Here is a 19,780-nt window from a genome sequence, read left to right on the forward strand (position 1 = left end):
TTATTTCAATACTGTACCTATGGGTCATTCCAGGGGTTGAAGAAATTAAAGGTCATAATGTGCTCAAGAGAACGAGATGATATTGACAATTTGGATAGAATGATTGTTTAGAAGATTGGTGGCTGAGGGTGCAGCTCAGTGGTGGAGCGCTTGCCTCTCACGTGGTGGGCCATGGCTTCAACCCTCAGTATCAAAGGGGAGAAGAAAGATCTAGGCCACCACACGTCACGAGCCTACTCCCCATAATGAACAGAATATCATGTACTACCAACATGCACTAATAAAAAATAAAATAAAATATAAAAAGAGTGATAGCAAGCAGCAAAGCCATGCAGGCGGTGGCTGTTGGCCACCAGATCAAGCCCACATGGAAGTGTGAGCTCTCATCCCACCCGAGCATAGATGACAACCGAGAATGCTGCCTAGCATGAAGACTCACACATTCTCCGTCACAGCAAGGGAACAGGAGAGGTCTGTGACTGCCAGGGAGCTCTGTGCTAAGGGGACATGCAGATACCACATGTGGGGGACAAGACAGGGCTGCCATGCTGTGCAAAGACTCTGACACAGAGAATTCTGCAGAATCCCACGTTTAACAAATCCAGAGAAAGGAATAGTGCTCTCTACAGGGCTCTGCACTCAACAATCCTATCTTAGGACAGCAAAATAAAAAATAAACTTGCCCACCTACAAGCAACTAGAACAGGTCAAGTGAGCAGCTTTAATCCCATCTACTATGCATTCTAAAATAGTAAAACAGAATCTCTCAGTAAGAGAGATTAAGTTTTTAAAGTTGCCCGAGTGCTTCTGATGTGAAGCAAAAGGGACTGAGACTCACTGATCTATCCCTACCCTCTCTCACTGCAAAAGGGAAAAACTGAATGCTTCAGAAGTCCAGTACCTTTCTTGGGGTCAGTTAGGAACATGTCTAGGCTGCAGACTTTAGCTTTCTGACTTCCAGCGAATTTTGTTCCTAACGAGCCACCTATCCATCTTTGCTGCCTAGTTAAGTTTTGGAAACATAATAGGAAACTACAAGTAGTATGCTGCTTTCTGTATAAGTACTTGTGTATCAGGTATATCAAATCATACATGTTATATGTATGAATTATTCTATCCCTATATGTTCATATGTATGTATTTGTATATATGTCTATGTCTTGTATATAAATATGTATATTATCAACTTTCTGAAACAGAAGTACGTCATCAGCATGGAATCTGTGAATACCTTTCAGAGTTTAAAAAATGTTTCATGGCATGCAGATTATTACTCTTTGAAAGGCCCTGGAGGACTGTGTGGTTAAGCAAAGGTCCATTTCCAACTAGAAAAGCCAGGGGCTCCATGGGAAGCCCATCCTGCTGGGCTCCTCCACTAGTAACTGGGAGGAGGCAAAGCTCAGGGAGGTGCCTAGCAGTGCTAGGTTCCCGCTGGCAGGGACATTTCAGACCAAGAGGGAGTGAAGCACAATAGGAAGACTGCAGAATGAAGGTGCAAGTGAGAAAAAGTAGCCGGCAATGTTCTTGCTGCAAAGGGGAATATAGTGACTTACAGAAATACTCTAGTAATATTCTCAGTATAGATAAGAGGACCCCACTTGTGTTTAAGGAACACAACCTAACTGGTTAATGTTTTTAAATAATTAAGGTCACATAATCTTTATAGGAAAACAAAATAATCTGTGGGTCAATAAATCTTTCTTAGCTTAATAAGCAATGTCAAGTGGTAACAAATTATATTTCTATATCTAAAAGCTTAATAATTTGGGGTATACAGAATCTGAGTTAATGTAGTGACAATAATAGTGTTTACATAATAAAGAGTGGGAATAGCTGGGATGAAACGCCTGTGCTCTGAGGGGTTAATGCACTGGACTTAGGTCTGCAGCCACCTGGTAATATATAGTCAGTCTAAAGATACTTAAATTCTAATTTTTGTAACACTAGGTGGGGCATGCAACATGTTTCGGGAGATAACACGTGACTCATATTAAAGGACTAGGTACAAGTATTTAGCACAAGAGTCAGAGGATGCCAAAAAGGGGGTTTGAAGTAGGGTCTGAAGAGATCAGATTAGTGTAATTAATGCAAAATGCATCACCATGGTTACTGATAAATGTAAAAGAAAAGTACAGAACTATATTACAGAATGCTATTATACATAGCAGCACATATAAAAAAGGGAGTGTAGAACCAGTGCCCCAGAAAGAAAGGGAGAATATACTCAGATGCCTCAACGGGCAAAAAGCAATCTCCAGAAGAACAGCTAAGACTCTGTCAGTGCTACTGACTGTCTCTGGGAAGGAAACCTGCATGTCTGCGGTGCGTTATAAACTTTGATCTATGGGACCAACTCCTTGTTAACAAAACAAGCAGATAAACTGAAACAACAGAATAAGCAAATCAATGAAATGTCATGCTGGCTGCTGTGATACGAAAGAGGAAAGTACAGGCACACATAGCACGCTGCTGCAGCAACCCAGGCCAGCAGCAGTAGGTGGCACTGACGAGAGAAGTGGCAGCAGATATGAAGAGAAGCCATGCATTTAGACCAAATAATTAGCCTAGCCAGAGAAGGGAAGCACCTCTACAATTAAAACTACCATACTCTGACAAAGGAGATCAAAAAAGACAACAGAAAATAGAAAGATATTCCCTGTTCCTGCGTAGGCAGATACACCATAAATGGCCATATTGCCAAACTGACATATAGATTTAATGCACTCCCAATCAAAATATAAATAGCATTCCTCATGAAACTAGAAAAAACAATACTAAAATCCATATGGAACCAGGAAAGACCAAGAATAACAAAAACAATCTCATATAACGCAAGCAAAGCAGGGGGCATCACAATTCTGGATTTGCTGTTACATTACAAAGCTACAGCAGTAAAAATAGAAGGATTCTGGCATAAAAACAGACATTCAGCTGAACAGGACAGAATAGAGGGTGCAGAAACAACCCCAAGCACATTCAACTACTTGATCTTTGGCAAAAGAGCCAAAAACATACACTAGAGGAAAGAATCTCTGTAATAAGTGCCACTGGGAAGAGGCTATCCATGCGCACAAGAGTGCATCTAGACCACCCTCTCACCTTACTAAGCCAAAAGTAAAATGGATCCAAGATCTCAATGTCGGGGGGCCTGCCCCCTAGCTCAGTTCTTTAAGTGGCTGCTTCAACAAAGCTGTCAGGCTCAGGTTGCTGTGGTTCAGATCCCCACAACTCAAGCCAGCCAAACCTGCCCTGAAGGCATTCGGAAAAAAAAAAATCCAAGATCTCAATGCTAAATCACAAACATTTAATCTACTGGAAGAGAAAATAAGTAAAACTCCTGAAGTAACAGATACAGACAAGGACTTTCTCAACAGATTCCTGGTTGCACAGGAAATAGCATCAAGACCAACAAATAAAATCACACCCCAACAGGTAGAAAGACAACCTACACAATGGGGGAAAAGTTTCCTAGTTATTCCTGAGTTATTTTATATATATTCAGGACTAATATCCTGAATATATATTAAAAAAACTTTAAAAAAAAATTAGGAGGAAGAGATAAAAAAAAAAAAGAATTAAAATGTGTTTTGTACAATCACCCCATAAAGAATGCAATCATTGTGTATGGCACACATGTACTAAAAAAATGTAATCTTTTACAATAAGAATATACAACAGCACTTCATTTAAGAAGTGGTAAGTGGACCGGTAAGCTACCTCAGCAGACTAAGCGCCTGCTAAAGGCTAGCGCTGGGGAGGCTGAGACAGGAGGATCACTACAAGTCCGAGTTGTGTAGCGAAACCCTAACCAAATACATTTTCAAAAAAAGAAGCATGAGCAAGAGTGAAGTGTCAAAGTTTCCAGAGAACAACCAGATGACTGGGAGGAGTCACTCAGCTAGAAGAGAGGCAGACTGTAGGAGCAGGTGCACAGTTTTAGTTGTAGTATGCTGTTTGAGATGCCTGAGACATGTAGGTGAAGCTTTTGCGGCAAAGTTGCATAAGAGTGGTGGGCTCAATACAGAGGTCTGCACTGAAAATACCAATCCAAGAGAACCTGTCTAAAGTCAGGCTCCCTGGAAAACAGACATCGGAATGGAGTGTCTGGAATCCATGCGCAGGTTTACTGCACACTGCTCTCCAGATCAGCATCTGTTGAGAAGTGAGGCAAGTAGGATCAGACCAGGGGAGGGTTCTAACAGTTCTGAGCTGGGGATGTCCTGAAGAGCTGTACTACTGAGGAAGAGGAAGACTCCTGCACAGCCCCACTGTGCGCTCGCTAGGCACAGGAGGAGGGAGCACGACCCAGGGGAGGCAGCTGGCCTGAGCTGAGAGACAAGCCCACCTAAGACTCGCCCACAAGCTGGAAGAAGGCACCTTAGTTCCACAGTCAGGCTGAGACACGGGCAGCACACACAACATCCGACAGGACCCAAACCTGCCAAGTCAGTGGCTTGCCCTGTGTCATTTTTCTCCGTGAACACTTTCAGTGGGTTGTCGCCTTCCGCTGGAGTCCTGTGCAGCTACAGAGGCATTGCTGTGGGGCCACTTCTCTTTTATTTTATTTATAAAGACCAAAGATTTCTCCAATCCTACACCAATTTATATAATAGCTTCTTAGCCTTGGGTTACTATATCTGAAAGGTATTGCAGAATCAAGGCCCAAAACATCTACAGCCTAAGCCACAGCTGGTGTTTAGTGTGACTGTTTACACCAGTCACCGAGGATGGACAATCCTTAGTTTGTAAGGGAGTGTTTTCCTTGTCCCCACTTAGAAAGAGGAAAGTACTTGCCATTCCCAGCTGATATAAGGAATCCAGTCCCAGCTTCCCTCTGCACCCAGGGCCTGGAGCTCCAGCTCCTCCGACTCATACCCAACCTAAACTTAGGCTCTGGCGTGGTCTCACCAGGCACTGTGACTCACACTGAAGTTGTGTGTCTGTGTGTCTCCGGTCATCCTCCTGAACTCAGGACAGGCTTGCGTGTTTGCACGCCGTCACAGAGGTCCCCTAACGAGCACACTGGGGAAGGCCTTCTTGGGCTGGGCCCCCTTCCCACTGCTGGTGGGGTGGGAGGCTGAGAGGCACTGTGCAGAGGTGCCCCTTTTTATTTTCTGCTCTTCACAATCAAAAGAAACAGGCAGGCCTCCTCGAGGCCAGGTTTAACCCGGTGCAGCTCCCACGTTGCCATCAAGTTTCACATTCTGCTACCTCAGCTTCATGTGCCCAGACAGAACAAGCAGCAGGAAGACTTGTTTAACATTTATTCCCAGGGTTTTTTTTTTTAATTTCCTCTGAAACGAATACGAATGCACTACGGTCTTTCCACTCTGCAGGAGCTAAGCCCCCGCTGGAAGCTTCAGGGAGCCTCGCTCCTTCTTGCGGATGCAATCTGTCGACACCAAGTCCTGCAGGCTCCTCTCAAAGGCCCACAGTGGATGGAGTGGCTCTCTCTTGCAGCTCTGTTACATTTATAACTGATTCTTTAAAAAGAAAATAATGCAGGAATTGCTTCCAGAACCAAAATGCCTATGTGAAACACTGTCTCCCCTTTGAGTGCAGGCAGCTCCTAATGGCTTGTCTGGGCAGTGAGTGTGCCTGGCGTGCCCGCTGCCACACGCCACTCTCAGAGGGGGGCACTTAGTGAGGCCCAGCCTGTGGCAGGCTCCCTGGGAAATGTGTGCTCTGAATGTTGAAAGAACCATGGGAAGAAAATGATATTTTTATAAATAAAGTGCTTAATACGTGTTATTCACTAAGTAAAACCAGATTTTCCTTAAATATCTTAGTCCAGGTATCAATTTCATTAACAGAGAGAATCAAGCTGAAATAATGAATCTCTTCTAATAATGGCACTAATACCTATCCATGAGTATTCATTAGTTGTTAAGCTGCGAGGAACCGTAGCCAATGCAGCTTTGATCTCAGGAAGCTTCTTAAAGATCTCTAATTTATTTTGTAGCTAGTTCAATGGGATGAAAATTGTCTTAGAACTGCTAATCCAGGTGAGATGATTTAAATTACTCAGGCCATGGAAGGACACAGGAAAATTCTCTGTGCCCTTTCACACACTGGTGCTTCTAAATTATATCAAGTATTTACCCAGCACAGAGTCGGGAACCCCCAGCTCTGAGTAAATCATACAGAATGAGAATCCATCTTGGAGTCAGTGTCAAAGTCATATATCTCCTCCACACTATCTGATGAAGCCCTCTGCCATTTTCTTGGGTGGCCAGTCACATGACAGATATATGACTTTAAGACAGGAACTGAAATAAAATTCCCATAATACCCTCAGGGGAAAGAGGCATTGTAACTGTTGAACCTTTTAGCCAATGACTTAATTCCCTTTAAACCTCCCTCAACCCTAAGAGCTCTGAAATAAACCCAAAAGAGCTGTTTAGTTTTCCTGCTGAATCTATAATACTTCAAGCTGCTCCAGCTTTGTGAATTTCCTTTCAAGGATTTCAGGTGCTAAATGATATGGCATCCACCCCAAGAGTTTATTCAACATTCTAGTCAGCAACCTCAAGAATGCTTCACACAAGTGGACTATACAAGAAAAGCAAACTATACACTATTCCCAGAAAGTATATTTTTTGATGCACTGTGGCATCTTGCAGACCATGTAGTGCGTTCTCAGCCACTCACTGTCAGGTGGCTACGACTAGCAAAGGGGCCCCAAATGGGCCACACCAATGCCCCATCCCTCTCATACTTTCACCAGCACATGGCTGTGTGACTTCACTCCAGAGAGCCACAGCAAGGTGACAAGGGCGGTCATTCTGTGCTTCCCATGTCTGTCTCCCAGACTCAACGCAGTAAACAGTCATGCCATCCTTTCACTTCTCCAAGACTCAAGCCTTCCTTGAAACTCCTCATACTCACTGGCTCCCACAGCAGAAAACGTAGCCCACTTTATTTCCAAAGATGTCCAGGGACCGGAGAGATAGCTTGGTAGAATAGACACTTGCCTGGCAAGTGCAGGGTCCTGAGTTCAATCCCTGCTACCGCAAAACAAACAAACAAACAAAAAACTAAAGACATCCAAACTCCAACTGCTTCCCACCACCTCCACCACTTCCATGCTGGCCCAAACCACCTCTCCCTAAGGTTCCTGCAGGAGTCTCTCATTGCATCCCACCCCACCCCCACTACCTCATCTCCACTCAGCAATCTTGATAAAACCTCAGACCAATTCACTAGGCTGCTCCCAACTCCACAGAATATCAGTCAGGCTCGGGCGGTCCGGCAAGGCCAACCGAGATTGCACCACCACTGCACCTGGTTACCACCTCACACTCACTCTGTGCCCATGTCAACCTCTATGATGCTCCTCCACTTGCCAGGGATACTCCCATCCTGGGGCCTCTCGCTTTGAGTCTGGCTAAGCCGGCAGGGCTCCTCCACACAGTCCCGTAGAGCTGGTTCCTTCGCCTCCTAAGTCCTTGCCTACAAATCCCCTCCCCTAGGGCTGTCTAATCACTCTGGAATTTGCAACCCCCGACTCTGGCTGTACTTACTCCTCTGCTCTACTAGCTCTACAACACATTAACACCTAACCAGCTAGTTACTTATACATTTATGGATCTGTAGCCTGGTAAAATGAGAACAGGAAGTTTTGTCTTTTTTTTTTCCTCCTGCATTTATAGCACCTAGCAAAGACAGTGGCCCAAAGTTGGTACTCAGTAAATATCTGAGCAAAGAATGAGAATGACTGAGTGAATGAACAAATGAGTATCCGGAGTCTGAGCTACATACTTGAGAACTCTAGGCCTTGAAGTGTGAGCAGCTGCGCCACAGCTCCAGCGTCTGCAACAGGGGGCCTTACAAAAGGAAACGGGGTCCTCACAGGATTTCTGGAATCCTTTTGGACTACACTTCATGCTTTAGAAGACAGGGGTATGTCACGGGCAAGCCCAGTCAGCCACTCGGGAGACACTGGTGCTTCTCCACTTGGACCTGGAGCTAGCTCCAGGGCAGAGGCTTGGAGGTATTTGGGCCCAGGAGAGCGCAGTGACTTCCGCATCAGTATTACCTCTAACACCAGCACACACTTCTGTCCAAAGCTGAGATTTTCTCCTTAAAAAAAAAAGATGCTCCCTCAAATGGAAGCACCACTGCAGAAAAGAAACTAATAGACACTTGAGACGAAGAATGTATTGCAGGCCCAAAGTTTTTTCTTTCTTTCTTTCTTTTTCTTTTTTTAATTACAGATTGATTTGGAGTTAGGCTAAAACAGAAAGAAAACTGATAGCAGCAGGCCTTTTGAGGATTTTACTTTTTACAAAGAAATTAAAAGCAACATGTGCTAGAAATACCTGACCCTCACCAACATTCTGGCCAGCAGACATATGAGTGTTTTCTATTGGACTTAGCGTGGGTGCATATGTGCATATTTGCATATAAGAACTGGAGGCGAAGAAAGAAAATAACACTTTTTTGAAAGTGAAGTTTTCTATTAAAATAGATCTACTGTCTTTTTTTGGTACATAACGTCAAATTACCACATATTAGTCAATTTAGTGACAGGAAAACACAGCATCACTAAAACTAGTGTTTCTCATTAGAGCACATCAGAATTTCCTAATTCTGTTGCAATTTCTGGAAGTTACCTTGTAATATTTTCAAAAGGACTGATAAAACAAAAATATAAATTTTAAATGAAAGTTGTTTCAAGTTCATATTTGCCCAAGAGTTTGATTATTCTTTCAAAGATAATGGTTGGTATGATAATAAAAATAAAAGAAAATTATATGGTTCTAGGCATGTTAGGCCAAAAATATTTAGAAAGGCATGAATTTTACACATCTACTTTTTTTTTTTTTTTTTTTTTTTGGTGGTACTGGGGACTGAACTCAGGACCTTGTGCTTGCCAGGCAACCGCTTATTCTACTGAGCTATCTCCCTGGCCCCCTCTACAATTTTTCATATTATTTAGGAGGAAGCAAACTCAATGAACTGCAGAGATTTTACCCTTGATTAAGCCGTACTGTCTTCTGCATACTTGATTTTTGCATAGTGTGGCTCCAGTAAGCCTGCAGCCTCAGAACCAAGTTATCTTATCGCTGCTTTCATAAGCCCCAGGGAAAAGCTTAGCACCAGACACCTAGTATGTGCTCAGCGAACACCAGCTGACTTAAGTCTGTTGTCAGCGATTATTTAAAACTCTGGCAAAGGCTTTGAAACTGAGTAGCGGCTCGTAGAGGTTAAGATGCCCTGTGAAAAAGCAAACAACATACAGGGAGAAGAAAATGACAGGCGGGATGTGTGCAAGTCTGCAAGAGGTAGCATAGTCAAGCACATTTAAGAAGTTTCAAGAAAAAAACATTCTTTAAAAGTTAGCTTTGAAATAAGTATTGTGAGATGCGAATTTAGAGCTAAAATAAATTCTTACAGTTTTCATCCTGGGCAATGCATTGTAAGGGGATCCCAAAGAAAGACGTATAGCTGTCATTGTACCACACCAGAAGCTCGGTGCCCCTGGGGATATCTATACAGGCTCGGTAGAATATATTCGACCTATTCAAAACAAAAGAAAACCCAGCTTAGTAATAGGCAGGACTTATGTGCCCCCACCACATTTTTATTGCCCTGAAAATGTTCTGCCCAGCTCCACCTAAACAATTTGTTTATAATAAATCTACATTCACCTTATTGTCCCTAGCAATCAATTAGGGCCTATAACTCAGTATGATAAACAGTGTATAGTTTATTTCCACAGTGTCCCTGCATAGAGGGCCCCAAAGAGACAGATATCTGGCCCAGGAGACAGAGAGAGGGGAAGTTTCCTTTTAAAAATGCTGCCTTGCACTAATGAGAAAAGTCTTTCTGGGCAAACTACAAAGACTGTGATACCCAAAACTCATATATGTAAATTAATTTCACTGATTTCTTATTTGAAGGAAAAGCATTAGGTGGATTCTGACAACTGCACTGGAACTTTTCAAATTTGCAGTAAAATGGAGCATCTTTGTGATACAAAGGCCAAGAATAAAAAACTCCATTCCCTTTTTCCTGAGGCTTGATACAAAAGAGAAAAACCTCTTACGTGAAATGGATGAAAATTCATTAAGTACAAGAGGAGCACTTTACACTGGCTGAAAGATTACACTCTGAAATGATACAGTGAGGGCACCAAGAAATAAACAGTTTTTATAACAGCTCTGGCACCATAAAGAAAAATCTACAGATTTAAAAAAATAAAAAAAGAGGATACCGAAACTGGTTTTCTCAATGAAGAATTGCTTCACACATTAGCCTCAAGTTTCAGATAAAAGTGTTTGGGGTTGCTGGCCCTTAAATTTCCCCTTTCTGTAAGGAACTGGCTGTCGCAGGGCAATTTGTCCCTTGTACAACACTGCAGACATAAGGCGAATCCTTCTCCACATTTTTCATGGCAGTGAGATATGCACTTGTCAACATATTCTGTCACCACAAAGTGGCTCTTGGCAATAGGATCATAAAGATCAATAAAAAAGTGCAGATTCTCAATATTTTACTTGCAGCTGCAAAAATTTCATTTATCTTGTTATTTTCTTCACTTGCTGCCATTCTGTCTCACGAGGGCACTGCTAGCTAAGCAGAATGTTTTTTTCCCAACATTCTATGAATATCTGACAAAAACTCCAGCCAGTTGTCCGGCCCTCACCACCCTACCTCCCTCCGCATCTCTAGAGCTGTGCATTTTATTAATTCTTTCCACTGCTACATAAAAAAATTAAAATTGGAGCTGAGCTATAAATCACTGGCATCTCCTAACTTGAGAAAAATTGAGTCTACTTTGTACTTCACCCTTGTAACATTTCATCTCTCGGTTTGGCTTCCCTTAAGATAAACACTGCGCCCGGCAAATGAATGTGCTAAAACCAAATGACACACTTTGCTGCTGAAAGAGCAGAACTGTTTTCGAGCAATGGGTGGTCTTCTGAGGCACGGAGCAGGCTGAAAGGGGGAGAAAAATGTGTAAGTGTACACCGTGCCTTACAAGCAGGCCAAGCTTCCAAAACTCGCAGCAATCTCTGCATGTTAAGGCACATCAAAGGGATTTTTCCCTTTTCAGATAATATTTCCTTTGCTGACATGTATTTAGTATTGTGGTTGGATGACTCATAAAGATAGCTTCATGGCGTCCCAACGCAGTTGAAGCAGAACACATGCCAACAAACATTATTGTCAGCCTCAAAATAAAAACAAAACGTTCAGCTAAGGGTCAATCAATCAAGGGCGCTTTGAAGAAAATTCCATTTAGATATTACAAATCATAACAGAATGAATTTAAACCAGCTGACTTTCTGTGAAGAGGACATTCATGTATGATAAAAATTAGGCTGGCTCTTCGGGGTCCAACTTTTCTATTTTCTTACTTTTGGACGTCGTCACTGATGATAGATGCCAGTTTTTAAAATTGTGTTTTTGTAGTTCATTTTATAAAGATCTGAAGTAATCAAAAACAGATCAGCAGACAGAGCTCATAGTTTAGGCGCTGTCATAGAGGGAAGTTGTAAAATCCACTTAATATTGACAGATCAGTAATGACTCACTCACGCCCCACACCCCCCCCCTCCTCAGAAGGGTGTCTTGTCCCAAACTCAAACTCTGCTTCACAGACTAACTGCCTGGGCATTACAGCACAGAACCAGCGATACCATCCCGTGAGGGCTGCACAAACATAGTGCTTACTAACTTCTTAGCTCGAGTTCTGTAAAACCTTCACAACAGTGAAGGTGAGAATAGCCTGTGTACGGCAGTGTATTCAAGCATCATCTTGCACTACACTGCAGTTAAACCATTATTTAATGAAATAAAACTGCATAGGAAAGCAAGGCAAGGAGTCAGATGCTGCCCGTATATGTTGCTTTTAAGTTGGAGACCGCTAGAGAACAAGCCAGATTTGTGCAGCCTTTAAGCTATGGGGAAGTTAAAAAAAAAAAAAAAAAAAAACTTGATTAAAAAAAAGGAAAGGAAAATAAATAGCCACAGGCAGGACTCCAAGTTGCCGAGCACCGGCCCTCTGCTTTGATGTGTCTGTGGTGCCTAATAAAGCTAAACAGTTGCTTCTGATTCGAAAGGGAACACGGCTGTTTATAACTGAGCTCATATATTTATATGGCACATGTTTTCGAGGGATTTTGAATGGTGAAGCTTTTTTTCCGGGTTGATTTGTTTTGCCCTCTCATCTCCACTTCAGCCTTCTTAAGCGCTAAGTGGAAACGTTTGGCCAGCAGGTGCACTTAGAAAAGACGGGCTGAGGTGCCCTGCGAATGCATCTTGCTGCTTGGCCCCGAAGCCTCTCTACAGGATGCCCTGTGGGGTGGGGATGGCGCCATCTTGCTCTGGTTTGAAGCCCCGTTGGTGCTCTGCACCTCACTGCCTGAAACACAACTAAAGCCACCCAAAGCCCTATGCCCTGGCACCTATGGAGGGAGTCGGAGAGACTGCCCCAGCTCAGTGCCCGCAGGAGAGCGTGGCAAGCGCTGAAGGGCAGTGTTGGCAAGAGCAAGGTTCTCGGTTGCCAGTGGTTCTGTCCTTGCAGGGAGAGAAGCTGAAGGAGACTAAGCAGGACAGGCCTGGGCCCAGGCTCTGAAATCCTGCTCCTCCAGGCACACGCATCTGCTGTGAGCGCTGCCCCCAGTCGGTGGGCTTTCAGGACCCACCCAGGCTTTTATGGAAGTTCAAGCAATGACACACAGGCAACTTCAGCAAGGGCTCTGGACGGACAGGCTGCCTACTGGCACCTTTGCTTCCAAGTGGTCAAGAAATTACTGTCCTAGGAACTAAGGAGGGTTCAGGGAGCTGGCAAAACAACATCTCTGCCAACCTGTGCAGGGTCTGCAGGAGTTTTAAAAGCGCTCGCAGCAAGCCTGAATTTGTGTGTGCAAGCCAAAGGACTTCAGCTCTGTAAGTGGTAAATCAAGATATACTTTACCTGTACTGAACTACTGTTAGATTCTGTTCTCCACAGTGCCTTGCACATCGGATATACCTCATCCAGCTCGACTTACTAGGTTCCCCACCATCAATAAAGTGCTGTAGTGTCCCATCTTGATCATATATCTAGAGAAGAGGTCAGAAGGTCAAGTAGTTAGAACGAATCATCAGCAATCATTTTCCCTGCCTCCCTTGGTGTCAGCTGCAGAAATTTAGTGCCCTCAGCTTTGCTAGTGCTTATTGATGTCTGTAGGAACTCAATTGGAATAACAAAAAAATATTTTTGGTGATGCAAGTCGATCATGTTTTACTTATCAAGCCAATCTTCCCCGTATTAAACATACTTGTGGTATCTCAAGGATGTGACCATATTTCCCAAAGAATATTTAACCCGTTTTGACAGGCCAGCCCTCAGTAATGAGCTGCTGGATAAACAGAGCAGGCTGGAGGACAGGCCTCACTGACATGGCGGAGGCATTCACATGAAAGGCCCGCAGGCTCAACACACAACTGTTCAAAGGCCTGTGGGAGGCCATCACCCTCTGTGCGACAAGCTGGATGACACCTACCTGGAGGCAGTTGGAGAGTTAGGGAGCTGTGAAGAACTAGCAAGAGAGGTAGTAGCTCAGATGAAAGAAATGGACAGCACCCCAGAGTAATGTAGGACATGAGCTGTCAGGACCCGAAAGCATTAGAAGGGCATGTATGAGGCCCCACATTCAATCCCAACAGTTGGAGGAACCTCACCAAGGGAAAAAACAAAATAGCGGTTCTATGGATTTTAAGTTTCTCCTGTGAGGCTGCCCTCATAATTAATGCCTTAGATCAAATCAGGCCGATTGTCTTTCGTGGTAGCATTTTATAAAATTAAATCCAGGGCAAACCAGGCCAAAAGCACAGGCAAAGAAATCTTGCACAGCCCCCACCCCACCCAGCACCTAGGGCAGAGACAAGGGCTCCCCTCCAGCAGCCACTCCACCGTGGTGACCCCGACCATGTGACAGCAAGAGGAGCAGAGGCTTACAGCACTTCTGGAGCTTTCCAGGAAGCTGGGGACAGTTAAAAGAAGGTCTTAAGAGTGTAGTTCTTAGAGTGGTCACAACTGAACTAAGCATTTTCTTGTTTTCTTTCTTTTTTCAAATAAACTACTTTTATTTGTGAGTTATGTTGCCCAGGCTGGCCTAGAACCTGTGATCCTCCTGCCTTAGCCTCCCACACAGCTGCGATTATAGGTGTGGCCACTAACCCTGGCAAACTAAACATCTTCAAATAAAATCAGCAGTGGGATCCAGGAAGTGTTCTCCAAAGCACTCAGAAACCACGCCTCTCACTCTTGCTAGTAGGTTCTGTCCTTCTTCCTTTTCAAACACATGCACAAAATAAATCTCAGAGACGTGGCTGACGCCCCAGGCTGCAGGGCATTCGTATCACTTTAGTTTGACACACCTCCTCTGCAAGACCACAGGACCTAGCGACAGCAGCCTCTTTCTTCTGTCGGGAGGGTCATCCTAAAGCAGCTGCACTTTTTCTGCTCTTCTTGAACTCATTCCTCTCTACTCCCAACCTTTCCATTAACCCCCACAAATAAAAACAAACATTAATCTAACAAAGAAATCATTTGAGAAGTTATAACCTTGTAAACACACTAGAGCAATCATAGCTGATAATCAATTTAGTCTGAGCAGAATGAAGAGACTCCTGGATTACATTACATTTAAGTCTAATGACTTTTAAATGCTTAGTCTGGGGTAACGACAGAGAATGGAAACATTTCATGTAGCAGATACATCTGCTACAGGTATTTTACTCAGGATAGACCACACTGCAGTTGTTCTTGCTGTTGTGTTTTTTAACAGTTTTTTTAAGGAAGTCAGTTAGGATTCAAAATCTTAACTTTGCACATGCTATTGACAGCCACTGCAACACTGACCAAGGGCATTTGGTTCCCTTAACATCCTTAATAGAAAAAAATGTTGGTGACACTGGGGCCCATCCATCCCTGCCCCACAAACCAATCTTCAGTAAGGCTTGATGGAGAAAATTACTGAAAATGCATGAATAATCCAAAGAACTGCAAGCAACACCCCATCACCATGCTTGTAGCCAGTCTCAATCCAGGTAGTGTCGCAGCCCGAATGCAGAGGGGGCCAGTCTTAAGTGCAAACTCACTCAAATGCCATGCATGAATCAGGCCATCTAGAAAATGGGTACCAACGTCTTTCTCCTACATTTCTGTTTCAGTGATACTCATCTAAGCATACTGTGCACCACACAGAAGCCCATCATTTGTGCCTGCCTAGCGTAAACTGCTACATGAAGAAAAGGTAGATGGGAAATATCATACAATGCAGCATATGCAAAGAGGTGGGACCTCCCTGACTTCAGCTAACACGGATGTTATAACATTCACATGAAACTGACCAAAATCCCATGCACCCCCCCAGAACCCATGACTGCACCCCCATAGCTCGCATGGTCAAACTTGATCCTTACTCCTCTTGCTCAGCCCTTTGTAACAACATACAGTTACATCATGTGAGATTATGTCAAAGATTCTCATCACAATAACATGCCCAGCACCTCCTCAGCACAGGTACTGGGGTGGCAGGGGGTGGGGTGGAGTGGGGTCAAAGCACAGAGCCTTGCTTTTGCTTCAGGACCATGCTCAGCTCTTTCTGGTCTATGCTGTTAAGAACCAACATTTATTTATTTATTTATTTATTTATTTATTTATTTATTTATTTTTATTTGGTACAGGGTCTTACTACACAGTTCAAATTCATAGGGATCCTCCTGTCTCAAGCTTCCCAGCACTAGGATTACAGGTGTGCACCACAACACCCAGTTGTGTGGCCCATACAACATGCGACAGTACCAAGGATAGAACTTGGGTCCCTGCGCTTGCCAGGCAGACACTTATACTACCACGTCATCTCCCCAGCACAAGAATCAACATCTAAACACAGCATTTCTTGTCAGATTGAAAGTGGGCCAAGAAATGTTAATACCTATTTCTGTTTATTCCTCTAATATAATAAAAGAAAAACAAAAGACACTTGAATGTGAGTACTAAACAGAAACTTAAGAAGGCTCTAGATGCTAATGTGGGTCTTACTGTTATTTTTCATCATTAGCTCTGTTACCATTTAAAAACTCAGTTTTAAAAAAAATCTTACTGGAACTGAACTACCAGACAGAGGATGATGCTCTTCCAGGCAGGAGAAAGCGGGAGGAGAGTGTTCTAAGAGTGGCAGCAACAACCTCAAATCCAGCAAGTATGCTTGGAGGCTGCACTAGCATCTGTGCGACGCTGAAATTAAGTCTGAGGTTAGAAGCCCAAGAGACCCAAAAATCCTAAGGAATTTAAGGAGGTTAACAAATGCCAAGACCAACAGCTGTCTTCATTATCTTTTTAAAACTTTAAAGTAAGCAGGAAACAAACAAACAATCATCCTCCAAGTGTTAGATAACCCCCTTAGCAGCTGAGAAAAAGGGAAGAGTGCTGCCCATTCTAACAGAGCGAGGCAGGAGCAGTGAACTTAGAGCAGGCAACAAATCAACCCTGAAAGAACAGCTGGACCTAGCAAAGCTTTCCTGAAAATCGTACCCATTATTCTGCATGAATATAGCCAACAAAGCTTGAATACTTGCTCTCTTTTTTCTAAGGAAGTCAAAGAAAAGACTTTTAGAGTAAGACAATTACGTGTGAAGAGACATAAGGGATGGGGTGGGGAGGAATTGTGCAATAGCCTCAAAACTGTAGAAAGTGTACTTGGTGTATTTGTTTTTGTTTTGGATTTTTTTTTTTTTTTTTTTAATTTTAGGGAAAGGTGTTCAGGGTCTCACTAACTAGATCGGACTCATTGTGATCCTCCTGTTTACAGCCTCCCAAGAGCTTACAGGCCCACACCACCACGCCCAGTCTCAATTGCTGCCTCAACATGTCCTGGGGGTGGGGCTGGCATGGCAGGCCCAGAGATCGAACCCCCTGGCCCCTGCACCTGCTTTCAGGTGCTTTAATCCACTGAGCTATTTGGCCAGCCCTATTTGGTGTATGTGTTTTAGAAATCTAGTTCCAGCACTGCTGACAGGATATATATATATCCTCTGGTTCATCAATTTTACTTCTAGGAAATTACCCCAATGAAGCTGATACATGTGCTTCAGAAGATGAGTTCAAAGGCACTCACTTCAGCACTGTTTGTAATAGCAATCAGTAATAATGGAAATATCTATCAATATCATAATAAACTGTCTTATCCATTCAAAGACATTTTATAAAACATTTAAAGTTAATAAACTAGACCTACTTGCATTGACTCAGTCAATATAAACATTAAAGACATATTGGTTGAGAAAAGTTGTGTATCACTGATACCACTTGTTAGGACTTCAAAATACATAAAATAACACTAAGTACTATATTTTCTTGTCATATGTATAGCAAATATATAAATAGACACATAATGAAATCCTGAAAAGGCATGTTGGAAGAATTTCTGGCAACTTCCATGGGGTAAAAGTCTTCAGAAACAAAAGAAAAAAAGAAATGCAGAACAAATAGAGCTTACACTTGATCTGAAATGTCTAATTTCTTTTTTTTTTTAAAGAAAGGTCTAATTTCTTTAAAAAGACAAAAACAAAACAAACACTGGCATGTTACAAAATGTTAATGGTATGTGCACTTCCTGGGGCCTAGAGGAGACCACACGAGTGTTGATATAGCACACTTCGAGCCTGCGTACGCAGTGCGCGTGCATGTACGCGTGTGTTTTGCAGCGGGGATTGAACTTGGGGCTTCGTACATGCTCGGCATGCGTTCTACCGCTGAGTTACATCCTGTGCCCCTACTTTGTGCTTTTCTGATTAACTTTTTCAATTGAATAGAGAAAAATATAAGCTAGCCCTTTATTTCTTTAAACTTGAATTTTTGTATATATTGTTAGGGAAGCCGTTACTCAAGGTACATACTTCATCCTTCTGGGAAAATATCTGTAATATGTATCACTACATTATCAGCCTCTGCTTTCTTTTGTGATTGCTGGTGCCATTTAAAACCCATAGTTTCTGGTCTGTGCTTCCTCTTTTATCTCAAATCAATGAAAAAGATAAGTGAGAAGGTAATTCTTATCTTTTCGAGGAGATTTTAACAGTTTTCAATTCAAAATACCAACTGGGACACCACACATGTGGTTAAAATAACATTCTCCCTCATTTGTAACTGAAGATCACCAAGAAAAAGGCATCGGACTGTGGTCCTGAACATCAGGAAGTCCCAGTCTCCCATCACCCTATTTTTCTGCAGCAAAGCTCTGCTTTATATGAGAAGATATGCACCAGCAATGTCAACTGTAACAATTAGTGGCTCGCTCATGGCTTTATTATTATGAATGCTGCCAGTTTATATAAATCACAGAAACAATGTAAGCCAGGAACTAACGAGAGCTCATTTTAACTAGCTCATTTTAACGTTAACAGCAAGAAACCAGCTTCCAAATGATACACATTTTTATACATTGCTGTCTCCGAATGGTTGCTTTATTGTAGTGCTTCCCAGCAAATGGTTCTCAGGCTGTATTTAGGCAGTAGACCAACTTTGGATTTGCTTTTTTTGTTTGTTTGTTTGTTTGTTTGTTTGTTTTTTTGGCAGTGTTTTTTAAAAATTTTAATTTTACTTAGATGACTAACTTCTTTTGCAAACCAAATAGCTGAGTTTCCAATCTGTACTAATTCATTGAGGTTGAGAAGAGGTAGTACCCTGGAGTGGGCATATGGTTTTCTAGTTTTCCCTAGACCCTAATGTTCCCCATCACTTTGCATGCTACCTACCTCACTAATGTACGTACCTGCTGCACCCCATTAAGTTGTTTTTTTTTTGTTTGTTTGTTTGTTTTTGTTTTTTGTTTTTTGTTTTTTTTTTTGCAGTACTGGGGATTGAACTTGACCCTGTGCTTGCCAGGCAAGAGCTTATTCTACTGAGCTATCTTAGCTGGCCCAAGAATTTAAATTTGGAAACACAGATATTTCTATCGCTGAAAATCAGTGTTATAACTGGGAATATTTTCTTTTTAAAAAAATTGTGTTGTTACCTGTATAGACCACACAGTGATTCTAGTCCTCGTGCGAAGTCTTTACATGCACATAATGTACCTCAATTTTTCTTTCATCCCCTTCTCTCCCCTTACATCCCTTCCTCCATCTCTTAGTCCACTTGCCTTTGCACAAGACTCGTCTCCCTATTTCCTATTATCTGTCAGTTTGCTCTTTATGTATACTTTGCATTTCTCGTATAAAAGAGACCATGTGATATGTAAGCTTGTGTGTCTAAGTTATTTTAACATTACAGTCTCAAATGTATGCATTTTCCTACACATGGCTCAAATCTATCCTTTAGGGCAGAGTAGTGCTCCACTGTGTTTAAATGCCATGCTTTCCTCATCCAGTCATCTGATAATGAACATACAGACCACTTCCAACATTTAGCTATAAAGAGTTGAGCTACTATAAACATGGGCACATGTGCATCACCATGAAACTACGTCTTTAACTCTTTAGGGATGATAACTACAAGGGGAGTACCTGAGTCAAACGGAATTTCTGTTTTTAGTTTTTTGAGGCCTCTCCACATTGACTTCCACAGTGGTTGCACCAATCTACACAGCTGAGGGGCATTTTCAAAACAAATTAATACAATAACCTAGAAACCCTGCAAACACCTACGGTTCCTGTGCTGTGCAGAGCCTTCATCTGACCCAGAGCCTTCCATCCTGAGCTTTCCAGTCAAAGGGAGAAAAGGTGCTTTACAGTGCTATGTATGGTTAACTTTTTTTTTTTAATTTTATTCATTTAT

The 19,780-nt window shown here is 42.6% G+C and overlaps 1 protein-coding gene across 1 annotated transcript in view; it reads right to left on the minus strand.

Moving 5' to 3' along the window:
* The window catches only part of Prdm6 (PR/SET domain 6), a 99,301-nt gene that overhangs the window by 19,701 nt on the left and 59,820 nt on the right, over positions 1-19,780 (minus strand). Inside the window, exons 5-6 of the mRNA XM_023715302.1 lie at positions 12,929-13,056; positions 9,398-9,522 (exon numbers count right to left, since the gene is read on the minus strand). Of these exons, the coding sequence (XP_023571070.1) occupies positions 9,398-9,522; positions 12,929-13,056 (253 nt within the window). The remainder of the gene's footprint in view (positions 1-9,397; positions 9,523-12,928; positions 13,057-19,780) is intronic.

Source organism: Octodon degus, unplaced genomic scaffold (assembly GCF_000260255.1).
Source record: "Octodon degus isolate 3935 unplaced genomic scaffold, OctDeg1.0 scaffold00040, whole genome shotgun sequence".
In the NCBI taxonomy this organism is placed as follows: Eukaryota; Metazoa; Chordata; class Mammalia; order Rodentia; family Octodontidae; genus Octodon; species Octodon degus.